This window comes from Numida meleagris, chromosome 14 (assembly GCF_002078875.1).
Source record: "Numida meleagris isolate 19003 breed g44 Domestic line chromosome 14, NumMel1.0, whole genome shotgun sequence".
Lineage (NCBI taxonomy): Eukaryota > Metazoa > Chordata > Aves > Galliformes > Numididae > Numida > Numida meleagris.
The window spans coordinates 8,220,968-8,234,974 of NC_034422.1; the positions used below are offsets into that span (position 1 = coordinate 8,220,968).

At 42.5% G+C, this 14,007-nt stretch overlaps 1 protein-coding gene across 2 annotated transcripts in view; it reads left to right on the plus strand.

The window, feature by feature from the left end:
- The window catches only part of DGCR2 (DiGeorge syndrome critical region gene 2), a 38,681-nt gene extending 24,931 nt beyond the window's left edge, over window positions 1-13,750 (plus strand). Inside the window, exons 4-10 of one of the 2 annotated variants that reach the window (XM_021412753.1) lie at window positions 238-457; window positions 1,278-1,354; window positions 3,910-4,086; window positions 5,033-5,236; window positions 8,959-9,111; window positions 9,768-10,004; window positions 10,781-13,750. In XM_021412753.1, the coding sequence (XP_021268428.1) occupies window positions 238-457; window positions 1,278-1,354; window positions 3,910-4,086; window positions 5,033-5,236; window positions 8,959-9,111; window positions 9,768-10,004; window positions 10,781-11,022 (1,310 nt within the window). In that variant the 3' untranslated portion in view covers window positions 11,023-13,750. The remainder of the gene's footprint in view (window positions 1-237; window positions 458-1,277; window positions 1,355-3,909; window positions 4,087-5,032; window positions 5,237-8,958; window positions 9,112-9,767; window positions 10,005-10,780) is intronic. The other variant, XM_021412754.1, reaches the window with a different exon arrangement.

Sequence of the window (14,007 nt, forward strand, 5' to 3'; positions counted from 1 at the left end):
TGACAGTGCAATGAAACATCACTAGGAGTTTTTCAGTCCATTTAAGAAGAATCCTGATATGAAAAGCATTGGTAAAGTCTCAGTAGTGTGTGCATCTCCTACTGGTGAGGTAAAGCATGGACAGTATGTTGGGTATCCACATGCAAGTGATTACACGTTGTATTGTCATAAACTGATTAGGATGCATTACCTTGAAGATCCTAATTTGGGGGGAATGCTTTCCCTTCTATTCTTCATGTTTCCTAGGAAAGTGCCCAACAGGGTGGCATCACTACGAGGGGACAGCCAGCTGTTACAGAGTGTATTTAAATGGGGAGAACTACTGGGATGCTGTGCAGACATGTCAGCGTGTGAACGGATCCCTGGCCACCTTCACTGCAGACCAGGAGCTCAGGTTTATCCTGGCACAGGAGTGGGACTTGGAAGAAAAGACGTTTGTCAGGAAGGACCAACGTAGGTGAGTATGAAGGAAGGAACAGAGATCTCACACGAGAACCATTTCTGTGGGGTATAATTGCTGGTAGTTAGGTTTGTCTAGCAGATCTAATGGTAGCATTGATTTCAGGTTAATAACCCTGCAAGAGCATGCTGTGAGAGATGGCAGTGGCCATCTCTGGGTTTTGGGTTTCAAATAGCATTAGTAGATTAATAGGCTACAATTCACCATAGTCGTTCTCTTTTCAGGCTGTCTCAGAACCCTATTAGTAACCTTGGACTACAACAGGGAAAGAGAATTTCACAATGATTTACTGCTGCGCTGCACTGTATAGAAATAATAGTTCTTGTAAAATTTCAGCACAGTTTTTGTTTCCATTGAGCACCCATATTTCTGTCAAAGACTGCAAGTTTGAGATGAGAATGTCGTAAAACGCCATTCTGAGTTGTAAGGACTATGTTTTGGTGGCTTGAGATATTTCATTCTTTAGTTCACAGCAAACTCGTTATTTATATTTTTTTTTGCCTGTGAGTGTTTTTGGGTTCAAGGTACTGTAGTGCTGTCATAAAAAGAGAATAACATGTTGCTTATGCATGGAAATGGGAGGCATCGTGAGCTGTTTGTGAACATGGAAAGCTATCGAGTAGCTTTATTCCTCAGTGCTCTCTCTTTTTACCTCGCAAACTTAAGGGCTGAAATTTTAAGGAAAAGAGCATCAGAATGTTTTCAAAGTTAATTTTTAATTATGAAGGTATCATTCGGTTCTGTGTAGCTTTTTTTGAATTTGTTAGCATGTTTTTGGCTCGTATCTTTAGAATAGAATTTGATTTTTTTTTTGTAGGTTCTGGGTTGGATATCAATATGTAATCACCAACCGAAATCACTCTCTGGAAGGTCACTGGGAAGTAGCTTACAAAGGTAGGCCTCTACAGTTATTACTGAGCTGAATGGTTCACAGAAGCTATCTTAAAGCATGGATGTTTTCTGCAGGAACGACATCATCTCTTTCACCGATGGTGTTGAAATGCTGTAGGGGAACTGCTTTGCTGTACAGTGTCAAAACAGAAGTGTTTAATGCACATACCTTTTTTCAAGTGTAAGAAACTTCCTAAATTTCCAGTGAGGTACAGTAGAAAGAGCATGTGTTGTTCAATTTATCTGGATTTTTCCCTTGATTAAGCTGAGAAAAGGGAAACTACTTGGTAGCATATCGTTCTTTGTGATGAATATCTGTATTAACAGTTTGTTCCTGGTTCTGGTATTTGCACAGACTAATGTACAGTGTTTGATTCTTTTTTTAAAGCCTTTTTAAATTTGACAGGTCTTTATGTGCTTTTAAATTTGCTTACTTTACAGAATTTCCCAGAATTCTTTGCACTTTAACACGCTGCAGAGAGTTTACTTAAACCAAGAGAAAGTTTGCCTTAACCCAGAAATAAAAATCCCTGTTTATACAAAGAATCTGAGATTAATCTCCAGTGGGCATCACTGAGTGACCTTTTTCAGTTGCAAAAACAGCAGCTCCCTCTGCTGCAAATGCAAACATATGTTTTTATACCTTTTATTTTTAATTAATTCAGTTAAGTGATTAGTTTATCTCGAAGTCATTATATGAATTCTTGTGTGCAGAATTGAATGTCCAGATGCTGTGCTGGTATAGGTCATGGAAGGTGGAAAATGAACAAACAGTATTTATTTTAAGCATCAGCACTGTGAACTCCAGTATAGCATTTGAAAACTGATCAGAATAGTTTGCTTCTCATATACAACTTTCACTAATGGAAAATCTGCAAGAATAACTGTCCATTATGTACAGATACATAATTATGAGCAGAATTCTGGAAAACAGTTGGATGTTGAAAAATACTACTTTTGATGCACAAGGAGTAGTTGAACCTTGCATAGCTTCCCAGTGATGATGCTGTTTCACTGTGCTGCCATGCACAAAAGTATTGATTTCTTTTGTCATTTACCTAAAAGGATTTGATTGAATATTCAGAGGAAACTGTTCCTTCTTGTGAAGGCAGGAACATTTTTGATAGTTCCTTCAAGTAAAGCACATAAAGGTGCCTCTCAACATCAGGGAGATGGCAGGGGAAGGTTCCAACTTTTTCTCTTAAGGGTTAGTGATTCCTAGTCTGGACAAAACTGCTTGCACAGGTAGGCTTTGCCTATGAGCTGCCAGATAAAAACTGATCCTCCTTAGAAGAACCTTCCTTTGCTCTTCAGAAAGTTGACTGCACTGCCATCTGCTGACCAAGTGTTGATGACCAGGGAGACATAAATTATAGAAAATCACGAAACCGGTTTGTATTATAGGTTGTATTTAACTTGATGCATTATAGAAATTCAAACCTTCTCATTGCCATTTAGTGTTTCCCTTGCAAGTCATTTATTTAATAAAATAATGCCTATATGAAATAAAGCACATAGAGTGTTCAGTAGTTTCTGGAAGGTTTTACTTAAGTTCCATTGACTTGTACTAAGGCATGAATTCCTAGTATCTATTTCAAAAGTGATATAGTGATTGAAAATTTTAATCAGCTGTTGGGAGATATGGAAGGTAAACCCTCAAAAAATGATGGGTGAGCCTAATTGCATTAAAAGTCATCAGACTAAGTGTTGGAAAAGACCATCACGTGACAAGACTGCCTAATAGAGCAACTGCAGGAGCTGAAGTCAGTGTTTAAGCACACAGATCTGGAAAGGAGGCTTCTGAAGACGTGTCACATAGACTAATTTTCACGATTGTCTCTTGGTCTCACATTAATCTCCACAACTTTGAATACCAGTTGATTTAACAGTAAGTAACCAGCTGATGTAAGAGTAAGACACTGGTCAGAAGCCAAATTTTTAAAGTTGTACAGTGTCCTTACCACATTTCCCACACTGTGGCATGGGAGAAATAACTTGATGCTAAGTCCCTATTCTTGTGAACACATCTCAGTGCAGTCTTTTAGCAGTTATATGGGTTGGAAGGACCAGGCAGCACATACCTCCGTGCAGCAGCAGCATCACAGCTGTGATCTTTGTTTAGCTCTGTTCTGCCCTGCACTCTGAATGAGCAGCATGGGGTACGGGTACGAGATTGGTGTGGGTTCTTGCTCCACGAGCATTTGGACAGACCTTAAGGTGTACAGGTCCCTGCTCAGTTTCCCCTTAGCAGATCCAAACTGGCAGGCAAACCCCACGGGACTCTGGAGAGAAGCACTTGTAGAGATAACAGAACATCACTCCTACTGCTGCAGGATGGCAAAATTGCACGGCTCTTTGGAAACAGCAGCCTCTTCTCTGTGAGTCACCCCTTCCCTCCCCACTCTTTGCCTTCCCCCGGAGGAGTGCTGCTAATGGAAGCTAAAGCTGAGGACAGTAGCCTTGTAGAGCGTTGGTGTGCATGAAATGAGTGACATTACAGAGCCTTTCTGAAGCTTTGCTTACCCCCAGGCTGCTCATACCAATGCATTTTGTTCTAGGCTCTTCGGAAGTGTTTTTACCCCCTGACCCTATCTTTGGTACGGCTATGTCTGAAAATGAAAACGTTCTTTGTGCCCAGCTTCAGTGTTTCCATTTTCCTACCCTTCGGCACCATGGTTTACACAGCTGGTATGCTGAAAACTGCTATGAGAAATCGTCATTCCTCTGCAAAAGGAGTAAGTTGGTTTTAGCTTAGTGTTAACTGTCTTGTGTGCTTAAATATGCATATTAAAAATACGGAGAAATCTGTTAGTTATCTTTTCTGTCTTTTGCCCAGTAAATTAAAAAGGAGGAGAAAAAAAGTAAGAATTTTACTTGAAATAGGAGCATCATAATGGGTGGTTGTCAGCCATGGTAGTTTTTCACTAAAAAAATTATTGTTAAGCAACTAGGGTATGCTTTTTTTTTTTAGTAAGTATCACTCTTAAATTATTAGCTTCATGTAAAAATGAATAAACACATATTTATGGTTTATTTTTGAATAAAGCAACTGCCAGTTGCTTCAGGCTATAGAATCCCAGAGCAGTGTGCGTTGCTCCTCTCTGGCTTTGCTACCTGCCTTTTAAATCTGTGGAGGAATGGACAGTGGACTAAAGCCACCTGAACTTCCTTTGCTGTGCCAGGATGAAGGTGCAGCTAGGGCAAGGGACTTAATGTTGCCTGGCTCCCTTTTTAGGCCAGACCTGTTGAAAGTGTCCTGCAGATTTGGTCCAGAGAAGATTCAGCTGTTTTAGATACCAGGAGGCAGGGAGGGAGTTGCGGGAGACATGACATTGAAGCTTGTCCTTCTCAGACTGCTTTCTTTTCTCTGTGTCCTGAAGAGGACACCTGAAAGCACGTCAATTCCATTAAATACTTAACATTCACTTTGTCAATTTTGAGCAGTAAATCATCCCTGCAGATCTCCAGACAATCCATTTATCTTCCCCACTCCTTCTAAAAGTTGCTTTAATGCCGAAGTTTGGCTTTTAACTGATGATCTGCTTGTGTTTACAAGTCATGTGTTTGTAATAGATCAAGCTGGACCTCTGGCAGGCTTACAGGCACTTGGGTATTGATGTGCATTTCTGTTCTAGGCCAGACGTGTGTTGTTGTGGGTATTGATGTGCATTTCTGTTCTAGGCCAGACGTGCGTTGATATCAAAGACAACATTGTTGACGAAGGCTACTATTTCACTCCGAAAGGGGATGACCCCTGCTTGAGCTGCACGTGTCATAATGGTGAACCAGAAATGTGCGTGGCTGCTTTGTGTGAGCGGCCGCAGGGGTGTCAGCAGTATCGCAAAGATCCTAAAGAGTGCTGCAAATTTACGTGTTTAGACCCAGGTAAGACTTTGCTGCGGTTTTATCAAGCAGAATTACTGCTCAGTGTGGTTGCCTTTGGGTATAACTTTGAAATTATACATCCTTCCAATGCCTCGACACTGCAGGGTACCATCCCCATCTGCGGAAAAATCCCAGATCGCAGGATATGAAAAACTTCACTCTCTCGCTAGGAAGTAATTAGTCATCCCTGATGCTACTTCAGGAAGAGCTTGTCTGCTCTATGGAGGCTGACAGTAGTGTGGATTTCAAATGGAGCGTTTTGGTTGTTTGTGATATTTAGCTGTCATGAAAGGAAAAGACTTTTCTCTTGAGCACTAATTAAGTGTCTTTTTCTGGACATGAGCGTTTATATGTGTGGAAGTTTGCATGCAGGATTCACATAAGAAGCACAATTTATAAATTACATTAATCATCAGGACATGCAACCTCACTTATTGGGTTTGGCACATCACTGCAGCTTCTTGTTTTGGATCTGTGAAGTCTTAGGTATACTGCTTTGTCAGTGCCCTTTGGAGGTGTTGGTTTTGGGGTGCTACTTTTATGAAAAGAAACTCGCAAGAAGAAATGTATCTTATTTAGCACTTACTGTGAAGGTAATCAAACCCTGGAACAGATTGGTTGTGGAGTCTTCATCTGGGGGGCTATTCAAAGCCCCGATGGACATGGTCCTGAGCAGCCTGCTCCAACTGAGGTTGCTTGAGCAGGGGCTTGGGCTAGATGGTCTGCAGAGGTCCCTTCCAACCTCAGCCACTCTGATTTCCTGCTATTCTAAAAGAACCTGGTCTTATCTGAGTCCTTTAAGAAACTATTGTTCAGATCCTTTCACTACGGAAAACATAGGTCACGTCTTCCCATCCAAAGCTTCTGTGGAGGCTCAGCTTAACAGATGTTCCTAACTAGTGTTGCAGGTTGGTTGGGGAAAGAGTGGGGAGGAAGTAGAAGTCTTCCTCCCACTCCTATCAGCAGAGTTAAGATTGTCTTTGCTTTTTTTTTTTTCCTGTCTTCAGGATCAGTGTCAGCAAAGCATCATCCAGCAGACAGGATAAGATGACCTGGGATAACCTAGTGCCGTGTTCTTTGATCCGTGCTTATGCTGCGGGTCTTAATTATCTCACGAATACTCATTTGAGGAGTGTACTTTACCACATCCTTTCTGATCCTTAAGTTCTTCCTGTACTGATGCTAAATAAGACTGTTTCATTATGCTCTGAAGTGTTGGGTATTTTTGTTGGTTTATTTTTTCTAGTAATTTTTGAGAGAAGCATCATCAAGCAGTTGTCTAACTTCCTTCATAATAAATTTACTTCAACTCATGATAAACACTGACATTTTGAAATGAAGCATTTCAATTTTCTTTCTGAGTGTTTATGAATGACTATTCCAGCTGACAAAAATTAATGAATTACTTTCTTCAATCTGCATGCATTTGTCTTTGTCCAGTTCTTACATATATCTTCCCTAAGCTTTGTTACAAAGGAAAGAAAGCTGTTTTACTAATCAACAGTAAGTGAATTAATCACCCAAGGAGAGACTGGGGGGAAATAAATCTTGCTGTTGAGTTGGCAGGTAATCAGCTCTTGTTGTGTGAGTGGGTGAGTGACGATTACAAGTGGATAAAGAATGTTACTCAAGTACTTGATAGTAGGGGAATATTTCAGTGGTAGGTGTAAGCTGAGCAATCCCAGCTGTACTATCTTGAAAGATGCTTCTCATTTAGTTGAAGATAAATAGCGCAGGAAAATCTTCTGTGTACTAATGCTGAAATTGAAGTCCGTTGCGTGTTCTTGGATGTGGGGCTCTTGTTTGTACAAATCTGGAACTCGCACTTGTGAAATAGTACGAAAAGAAGCAAAGTATTTGCGGGAGCTGCTGGTGCAGAAGCTTCTCTAGGACTAAACTGGTACGGTTACAGCATGCTGCTGCTGTCCTGAGTGTGAGACAGCCTTCATGGAATAAGCTATTTCTGTGTATGTAGGTTGAAAATCTCAGTGATGACTTGTCTTGTTCTGTTCAAACTGGGTCTTGTCTCTTTTTTTTATTTTAATCTAGGACTTCATTTGACAATAGCTTATCCAGCTGAACAGGTTGAGTGCAAGGAACTGTCAGAGGCTTAGCAGTATGGAAGAGGCCCAGACTTGCCAGGAAGTCCAGGATTTGCAGTTTCAGCTGGCCTGAAGAGGCAGTGTCAGGCTGTGTGGCCAAAAAATTGCATCACGCTTCTCTGCGTGTATGTTTTACCAAAGTCATTTTATGTAAGGCAACTGCTGGGACTAACTTCTGGTGGTCACAAAGTCAGCATTGCCATATAACGAAGGAGGAGCAACCGCAGGTCTGTGCTGTTCAGCATGGTGTGTTGATTGGTTTCTGCTGGTGTGTGATGGCATCACCTGGAGCCCTGACAGTGGGAGCTGCTAAAAAATTCGACAGTGCAGAGGTTTTTGTGTGGCACAGCCAGGTTTGAGAGGGCGTTGTGTTGGTGTTTCATGCGTAGTGTGCTATTAAGTGAGATACCGGGGGCCAAGAATGTGTCAAGTGATAAATACCAACCTGTTAGCCTTGTACTTCTAACAGTGTGTAAATATGGTGGATTTTTCTATTGCTAGCATTCGTAGCAAATCAGTCTTTACAGGTTTTGTGAGGGTTTTAGTGTTCTTCTGTTTTGCTGTTGTCGGTGGAAGGAGGAGTACTGTAGAGAGAGCTCTTGCAGCTGTGCTGGATGCAGGGAAGGAGGGAGACTGGGACTTGGCACTGCCATGGCTGAGGACAGAGCTCATCCCTGCAGCAGGTCGTGTTCCTGTATAATCCAGTGGCTGCGGTGTGCAGCTGCCAAGTCACATCCAGCCTTGATGTGCTTCTCATTCTGAGCTCTTTAACAAGAGATTTGTGCAAAGAGCCCAGTGCAGTCATTTTTGTCTGTTGTCTTTGTGTAGAGTGCTTGTGTACTTGTAGGCTACTTAAGCGTGATTAGTTGAATTGTGAAATCTCTCCCATGCCTGGCAGTGACAGAACAGTGATAGTTTGCTAGCAGCAGCTTTCCCAGTGTGGAATTGCATAGCTAGGGTGTAAGCTTGTGGATCTGTTTCGTGTCCTGTCTCTTGTTTTCTGTGATTTCAGGAAAGTATCTAATTCCTGTTCATCTTAATCTCTTGAAAGATTTTGAAAGGTTTTTGAAAGATTGCTATCGTGTTGATTCATCTTCTGAAGGTATTTTTAATTCCTATCATTTAATTTTGATAAGCAGGCTACCTACGGCGTACGGAATTTGAATGACTACATCTTGATGATAATGAAAATGTTTAGAGATCTTGTTGTATGAAGGACAAAAGTTTAAGTGCTCTGAAGTTATGTGGAAATACTGTGTAGGTGTGCCAGTTCTCAGGCCGTTCCCCTGGCTTCTTTGCTGTTTTCTTTAGTCCAAGACCATCAGCCATGCCAGGGAGACAAGCTGATGCACAAAGCGCTGTTGACCTCTTGCTTTTCCCTTTCTCGCGTACTTGAAGCCTTCAACATTTTGTTGAGTCACGTATTTAGGTGTTCTTGCAATAAGTAGATAAATCACCTAATGATTCATCATTTTTTCCCATTTTTGAAATGTGGAGAAGTGTTAAATCAGGCTAATGAATCTCCGCTCTGCGTTTCTCTCCGTTACTGACAAAAGAACACCAAGAAACATGAGTCCTGAGCATAAGTAACAGGCTTCTTTTTTATATTTTATGTGACAGATGGGAACAGTCTGTTTGACTCCATGGCTGGTGGGATGCGCCTGATAGTTAGCTGCATTTCATCCTTCCTCATCCTCTCTCTGCTGCTCTTCATGGTCCACCGGTTGCGCCAGAGGAGGAGAGAGCGCATCGAGTCTTTGATCGGAGCAAATTGTAAGTACCCTGTGTTGGTAACGAGCCTCCATCTGTACACGTGCGTAGTGTAAAGTTGCTTCCCATGTAAAGAGGAGATAGGAATCTGTGCAGAGAAAATCAGAAGTCTGGTTATAAATACTGGTCAACACCTTACCAGAATGAAGGTAGCTGTGTGCTGGCTGCCTCAGTGGGTCGTGGTTTGTACGGTTTTTTACCACTCCTCATTTAAAGAAAAAACAGTGCTTATCTTGCACCCAAAAGTTACTGTTCTTCAGCTGACATGTGGAAATGAGAAACATCATGGTCTTGCTTGTCTTTGCCTGTGTGTAGCTGGTTTATTCAAACCTGAAGGTTCTTCACATTGGAGTAACTTTTTAGCCAATAATGGAAGAGTAGTTTTCTGTTTATATGCGGTCCCAATCTGAAGTACCTTCCGTGTGTGAATGATCTCTTTAGTTGGAAGAGTTTAGATTCAGATGTAGTTGTGGTGCAGGACAAACAGGCTGGGAGCGGGTGGCCTCGGGCCTCGTTGTGTAACTGCGGTGGGCTGACCCACATAGGCTATTTAGGCTTTTCTAGGTCTTCAGGAGACACGAGTTCCTTGGCTGTGAAAAGTGGAAAAAGGTGTTGATATGTCTTAACCTCATTTCTTTCTTTTTCTTCTCTTGAAATAGTGCACCACTTCAACTTGGGCCGCAGAATGCCTGGTTTTGATTACGGTCCGGATGGTTTTGGAACTGGCCTTACTCCACTGCATCTCTCAGATGATGGGGAAGGTGGGGCGTTTCACTTCCATGATCCACCGCCACCCTATACTGCTTACAAGTATCCAGACATTCAGCATCCAGATGACCCACCTCCTCCCTATGAGGCTTCTGTCAATCCAGACAGCATCCTTTGTTCCACTCCAGGTACATGGGCACTAACTTCTCTTTTCTTTTGTTTTTAATCTTTGGTTAGAGGGTAGGTGATTTTTTTTCTATCTGTAATAATATATTTTAGTAACAGTGGTCGGAAAATATTTTACAATACTATCTCCTATTTCCACGGTGACAGAGGTATGAGTTAAAAGTATCGTTCAGCTTGTTTGTTTCTTTCCTCTGGGAAATGTGGATCACCTAAGTTAAGAGTGGAATCCGTCCTGCAAGCAGCTTGGCTCTTAGTCCTTACCAATTTGAAGTGCTTACCTTGATGGGTGATGTCGTTTCCATCATGCTGATGCCTTTTCTGGTCTTTCGGAGATAGGTCTGTAGAGACTGGTATTAAAGAATAGAACAAATGCCAAGTACAAGCAATTTTAAACAAAGTACTTCCAGTCTCTTCCTTACTCCCCACTCCCCCCCACCCACAGCCAAAAAGAAATGACCAAAAATACCACTTTTTAATGATTCACCCGCTGCTTTTCAGTTTTGCAGCTGCGATATTAGCATACTGTAGTCATTCCACTTCAGGATTTTATAGCAGCATATCTCAGAAGATCAGTAAGATACTTGCACTAATCAGTCTTATTTATACATCAGTGCTTTATTTTTACTACATAATTGTCCTCCTTTGTAGTGTCATAGCTGTGCGTTAATACAAAGCCAGGAAAATCTCGGAGCTTCCAGAAATACAGAGGGCACATTTATTTGGTGATGTGGAACGATACGCTTCACCTTCTGATTCTGCTTTTCTTCTCCCTTTCCAGATGGAGTTCTCTCTCAGACTGTGCAAAGCGGTCCTCCATCACTAGGAAACTGTGACGTATCCCCACAGCTTACTGAGGGGTCCCTTCCTCCCTCAGTTGGTCCTTCTCCAGTGGAGCTGGAAGACTCTGCTGACAGCAGCACCTTTCTTGTCCCTCCAGACACACCGCTAAATGAAAACACACCGCCAGAAACTCTTACAGGGAGCCGGCACAGCCACTGTTCTCTCAATACCATTGTATAAAGGAATAAGCTGACTGCCGCTCAGAAATAGTTTTAGCAACTGTTTGCACAGACAAACACTAATCCGTGGTTGGAACTTCAGAAGGAATCTCCACTTTGTTTTTGAACACTACTTTTATGTTCTAGATTAGGATTGTGCCTCTCGTTTTTGGCTGTTGTTATTTGTTCACTAATCGGTTTGTCCTGTAAATATGGATTGTATAACTACTCTTTTTTTTTTTTTTTTTTTTTTTCCCATTGGCTGTGGAAAAGAATGCAGAGAATTCCTTTGACTTCTAAGGAGAGGAAAAGTATGGGTAGGGTTTTTTTTGTTTCGTTTTGTTTCTTAAACTGAGAGGAAATGAAATCTACATCAGAAAAAGCTGCTTGGATTTGGCTGGATACCACTGGACCCAGGAAGCAGACCATGGAAGAGGGGGGGGGGCTGTCATTGTTCAGTCAGTTGCTTTCTCTCTTGCTTCAGTGCTACACTCGGAAAAGACAGAGAAGACTGAACTGCAGAGAAAGGGACTGGGTTTCTGTTTTACAGAGCAGGAACACCGAGGAGCTTAAACACATGCCATCAAGTCAGAGTTGCAGACATCTGTGTGTTTTGATCGGCGTGGCTGTTTCAAAACACCATAGGGACTGGAGGATAAAAGATCTACGCCATATGTGACTTCATCTTTTTATGGAAGAGTACTGAGAAAACTAGGATTTGCGATTACAATTATTTGTTGTTGTTAGCTGCAAAATCTGATGTTGTCTGGTAAATTTCTGGCCCATAAAGAAAATTGGATCTGTGTAACGCTGGCTTCCCTTCAGCAGAATCCTTGTGTGTATCAGGTAGTTCTTAGGGAAGAGACAGGGAGCAGGTAACTTTGATTGACGTGGTCTACCTTCACTGTATGAATCCCCTGTTCATTATGATCCCATAAACTACAAAGAAAAACACTTCAGCTCCTTTTCAGTGAACGGTGGCACAAGACTGGCCTGGATAAAAGACCATTGTTCTTGCTTTTCTTACTGCATGCTATAATTAGCATGTAAGTGTGTTCCATCCCTTCCATTTCCTTTCTTTACAGTTGCTACAAATACCATCTAAAAACACTGATTGACATGCGCTATACGTAATCTTTAATTCTAATTGGACACTTGTTTCTTCTCCTAATCCTGTAAATGCCAGCCCTGCCCTAATCTTTCTTCCCTCCCACGCCCCAGACCGTTTATCCAGGTCCCACCAGGGGTTATGATGTGGTTAGTGTACTGAAATCGATGAAGCAGTTTGCTTCACTCTGATATCTGATCCTCAGTTTTCCCCTCAGGTTAACTCTTTCAGCTAATTTATACATTGCAAAAAGAGATTAATTCACTCCCTCACTAAACCTGTAGTCGAGCGCTGTCGGTTTTGACAGCGAGTGCAAAATCATCTTGACAGGTGGTTTTAAATTTAAGTAGGATGTTAATGTACAAATAATTTACCCCTCCCATCCATCCTCCTCTTGCCTCTGCCTCTCCTTGACTTGCTGTAGCAGTCAGCAGATGAGATAAACTGTAAGGAATTTGTAAAGAGTGCCCCTTGTGAGTGTTCTCCTATTGCCTTATGAAGGGTCCAAGCCTAGAGGGACAGGAAGTAAACACTGCACGGGGGTGTATATGTGAATTATTTTTCTAGTAATGATGAGGAATCGTACTTGTATGACAAATCCTAACCCACTGTTGTGGTTTCCCATTGCAGCTGACTTTTTCCCTATTGAATATGCTGCTACTTTCTATTCTGTGTCCTGCCTGTAGGCTTATACTGTACTTGAGGATTGGTCTTGACAATTCAACTCCTTTTGCACAGAAAAACTGTGAGTTTCATGATTGAGAGATCCTGTCTGGTGTCTCGACAGCGGGATGCTTGCTTGCAACCCTGAATCCGTGGGAGATGCGAATCACAGTTGCGGCGTGGGCCCGCGAGCAGGAGGCTGCACGGCAGGAGGATTTCTGCCTGGTCCTGTGCCCGGCCCCTGGGCTGCCGGCCCCGCTGCGAGCAGCACGGAACGGGAGGAGCTGCTGCACCCCGTGGGACCCGTAACCATCTCCTCTGAGTTCCAGTCCTGGTCTGATGAAGTGGATGGATAGCAGTAGCGAGAACCATGCGTACAAATCATCGAGCATTTCCGAAGTCTGAAAAATAAAGCGGGTTTTGTGCGTTTTTGAGCACATGCATACGTTTTATACATTGTATGTACTGATTTTTCTTTAGTTTTCTAGGTACGAGTGCGTGCGTGTGTGTCTCTGGGTGGCGATGTCTCTGTGTATATATACATGCTGTAGATGGTACGCTCCGTGCTGCGCTCGGCGCTGGGCACAAACTCTGCTCCTGGGGTGATGCTTCCCTCCAGCTGGCTGCACCCTGACCCACAGAGTGCAAAGTCTGTGCTACTGCAGCCCGTTCCTGAGAATACTTCGTTAGCAATGCAAACTGGAGAGCTTCTAATTCCTTTTGAAGCCGGATGGGACGCTCGTTCTCCGTAGTATCGTAGCGCAATAACAAAAGGCCTCTGGGCTTGCTTTAGTCTCTGAAGCTGTGTTTTGTGGTGGAGGTGAACAGATACCTTACCTCACGCATCTCATAACACTGCGGGAATCTGTTCTGTGTTGGGTTTTTTTTGTTTTTTTGTTTTTTTGTTGTTGTTTTGTTTTGTTTTTTTACTTTTTATTCTGTGGTGAATTTATTTGAAAATAAACTCTGGTACAATCCGTGACGTGGTGGCGGCTCCTGGCTGTAGTTGTTCCGAACGTGGGCTGCTTTGCAGGAGCCTCAGTGTAGTGTTTTGCCCATAGCTCTGAGCCTTTCCCACTCCTCCCTTGGCACAGAGGCCACTTCTTTCTCTCTTTTTCCCTGTTCTTCTTCACCTTAACTGTAAGCAATGGAGAACTTGCCTCAAATGGAGCAGCTCACTGAGTCCAGCCCTTGCTTACCTCTCAGTGAGCTAATTCTGCAATAAAGTTGTCATTT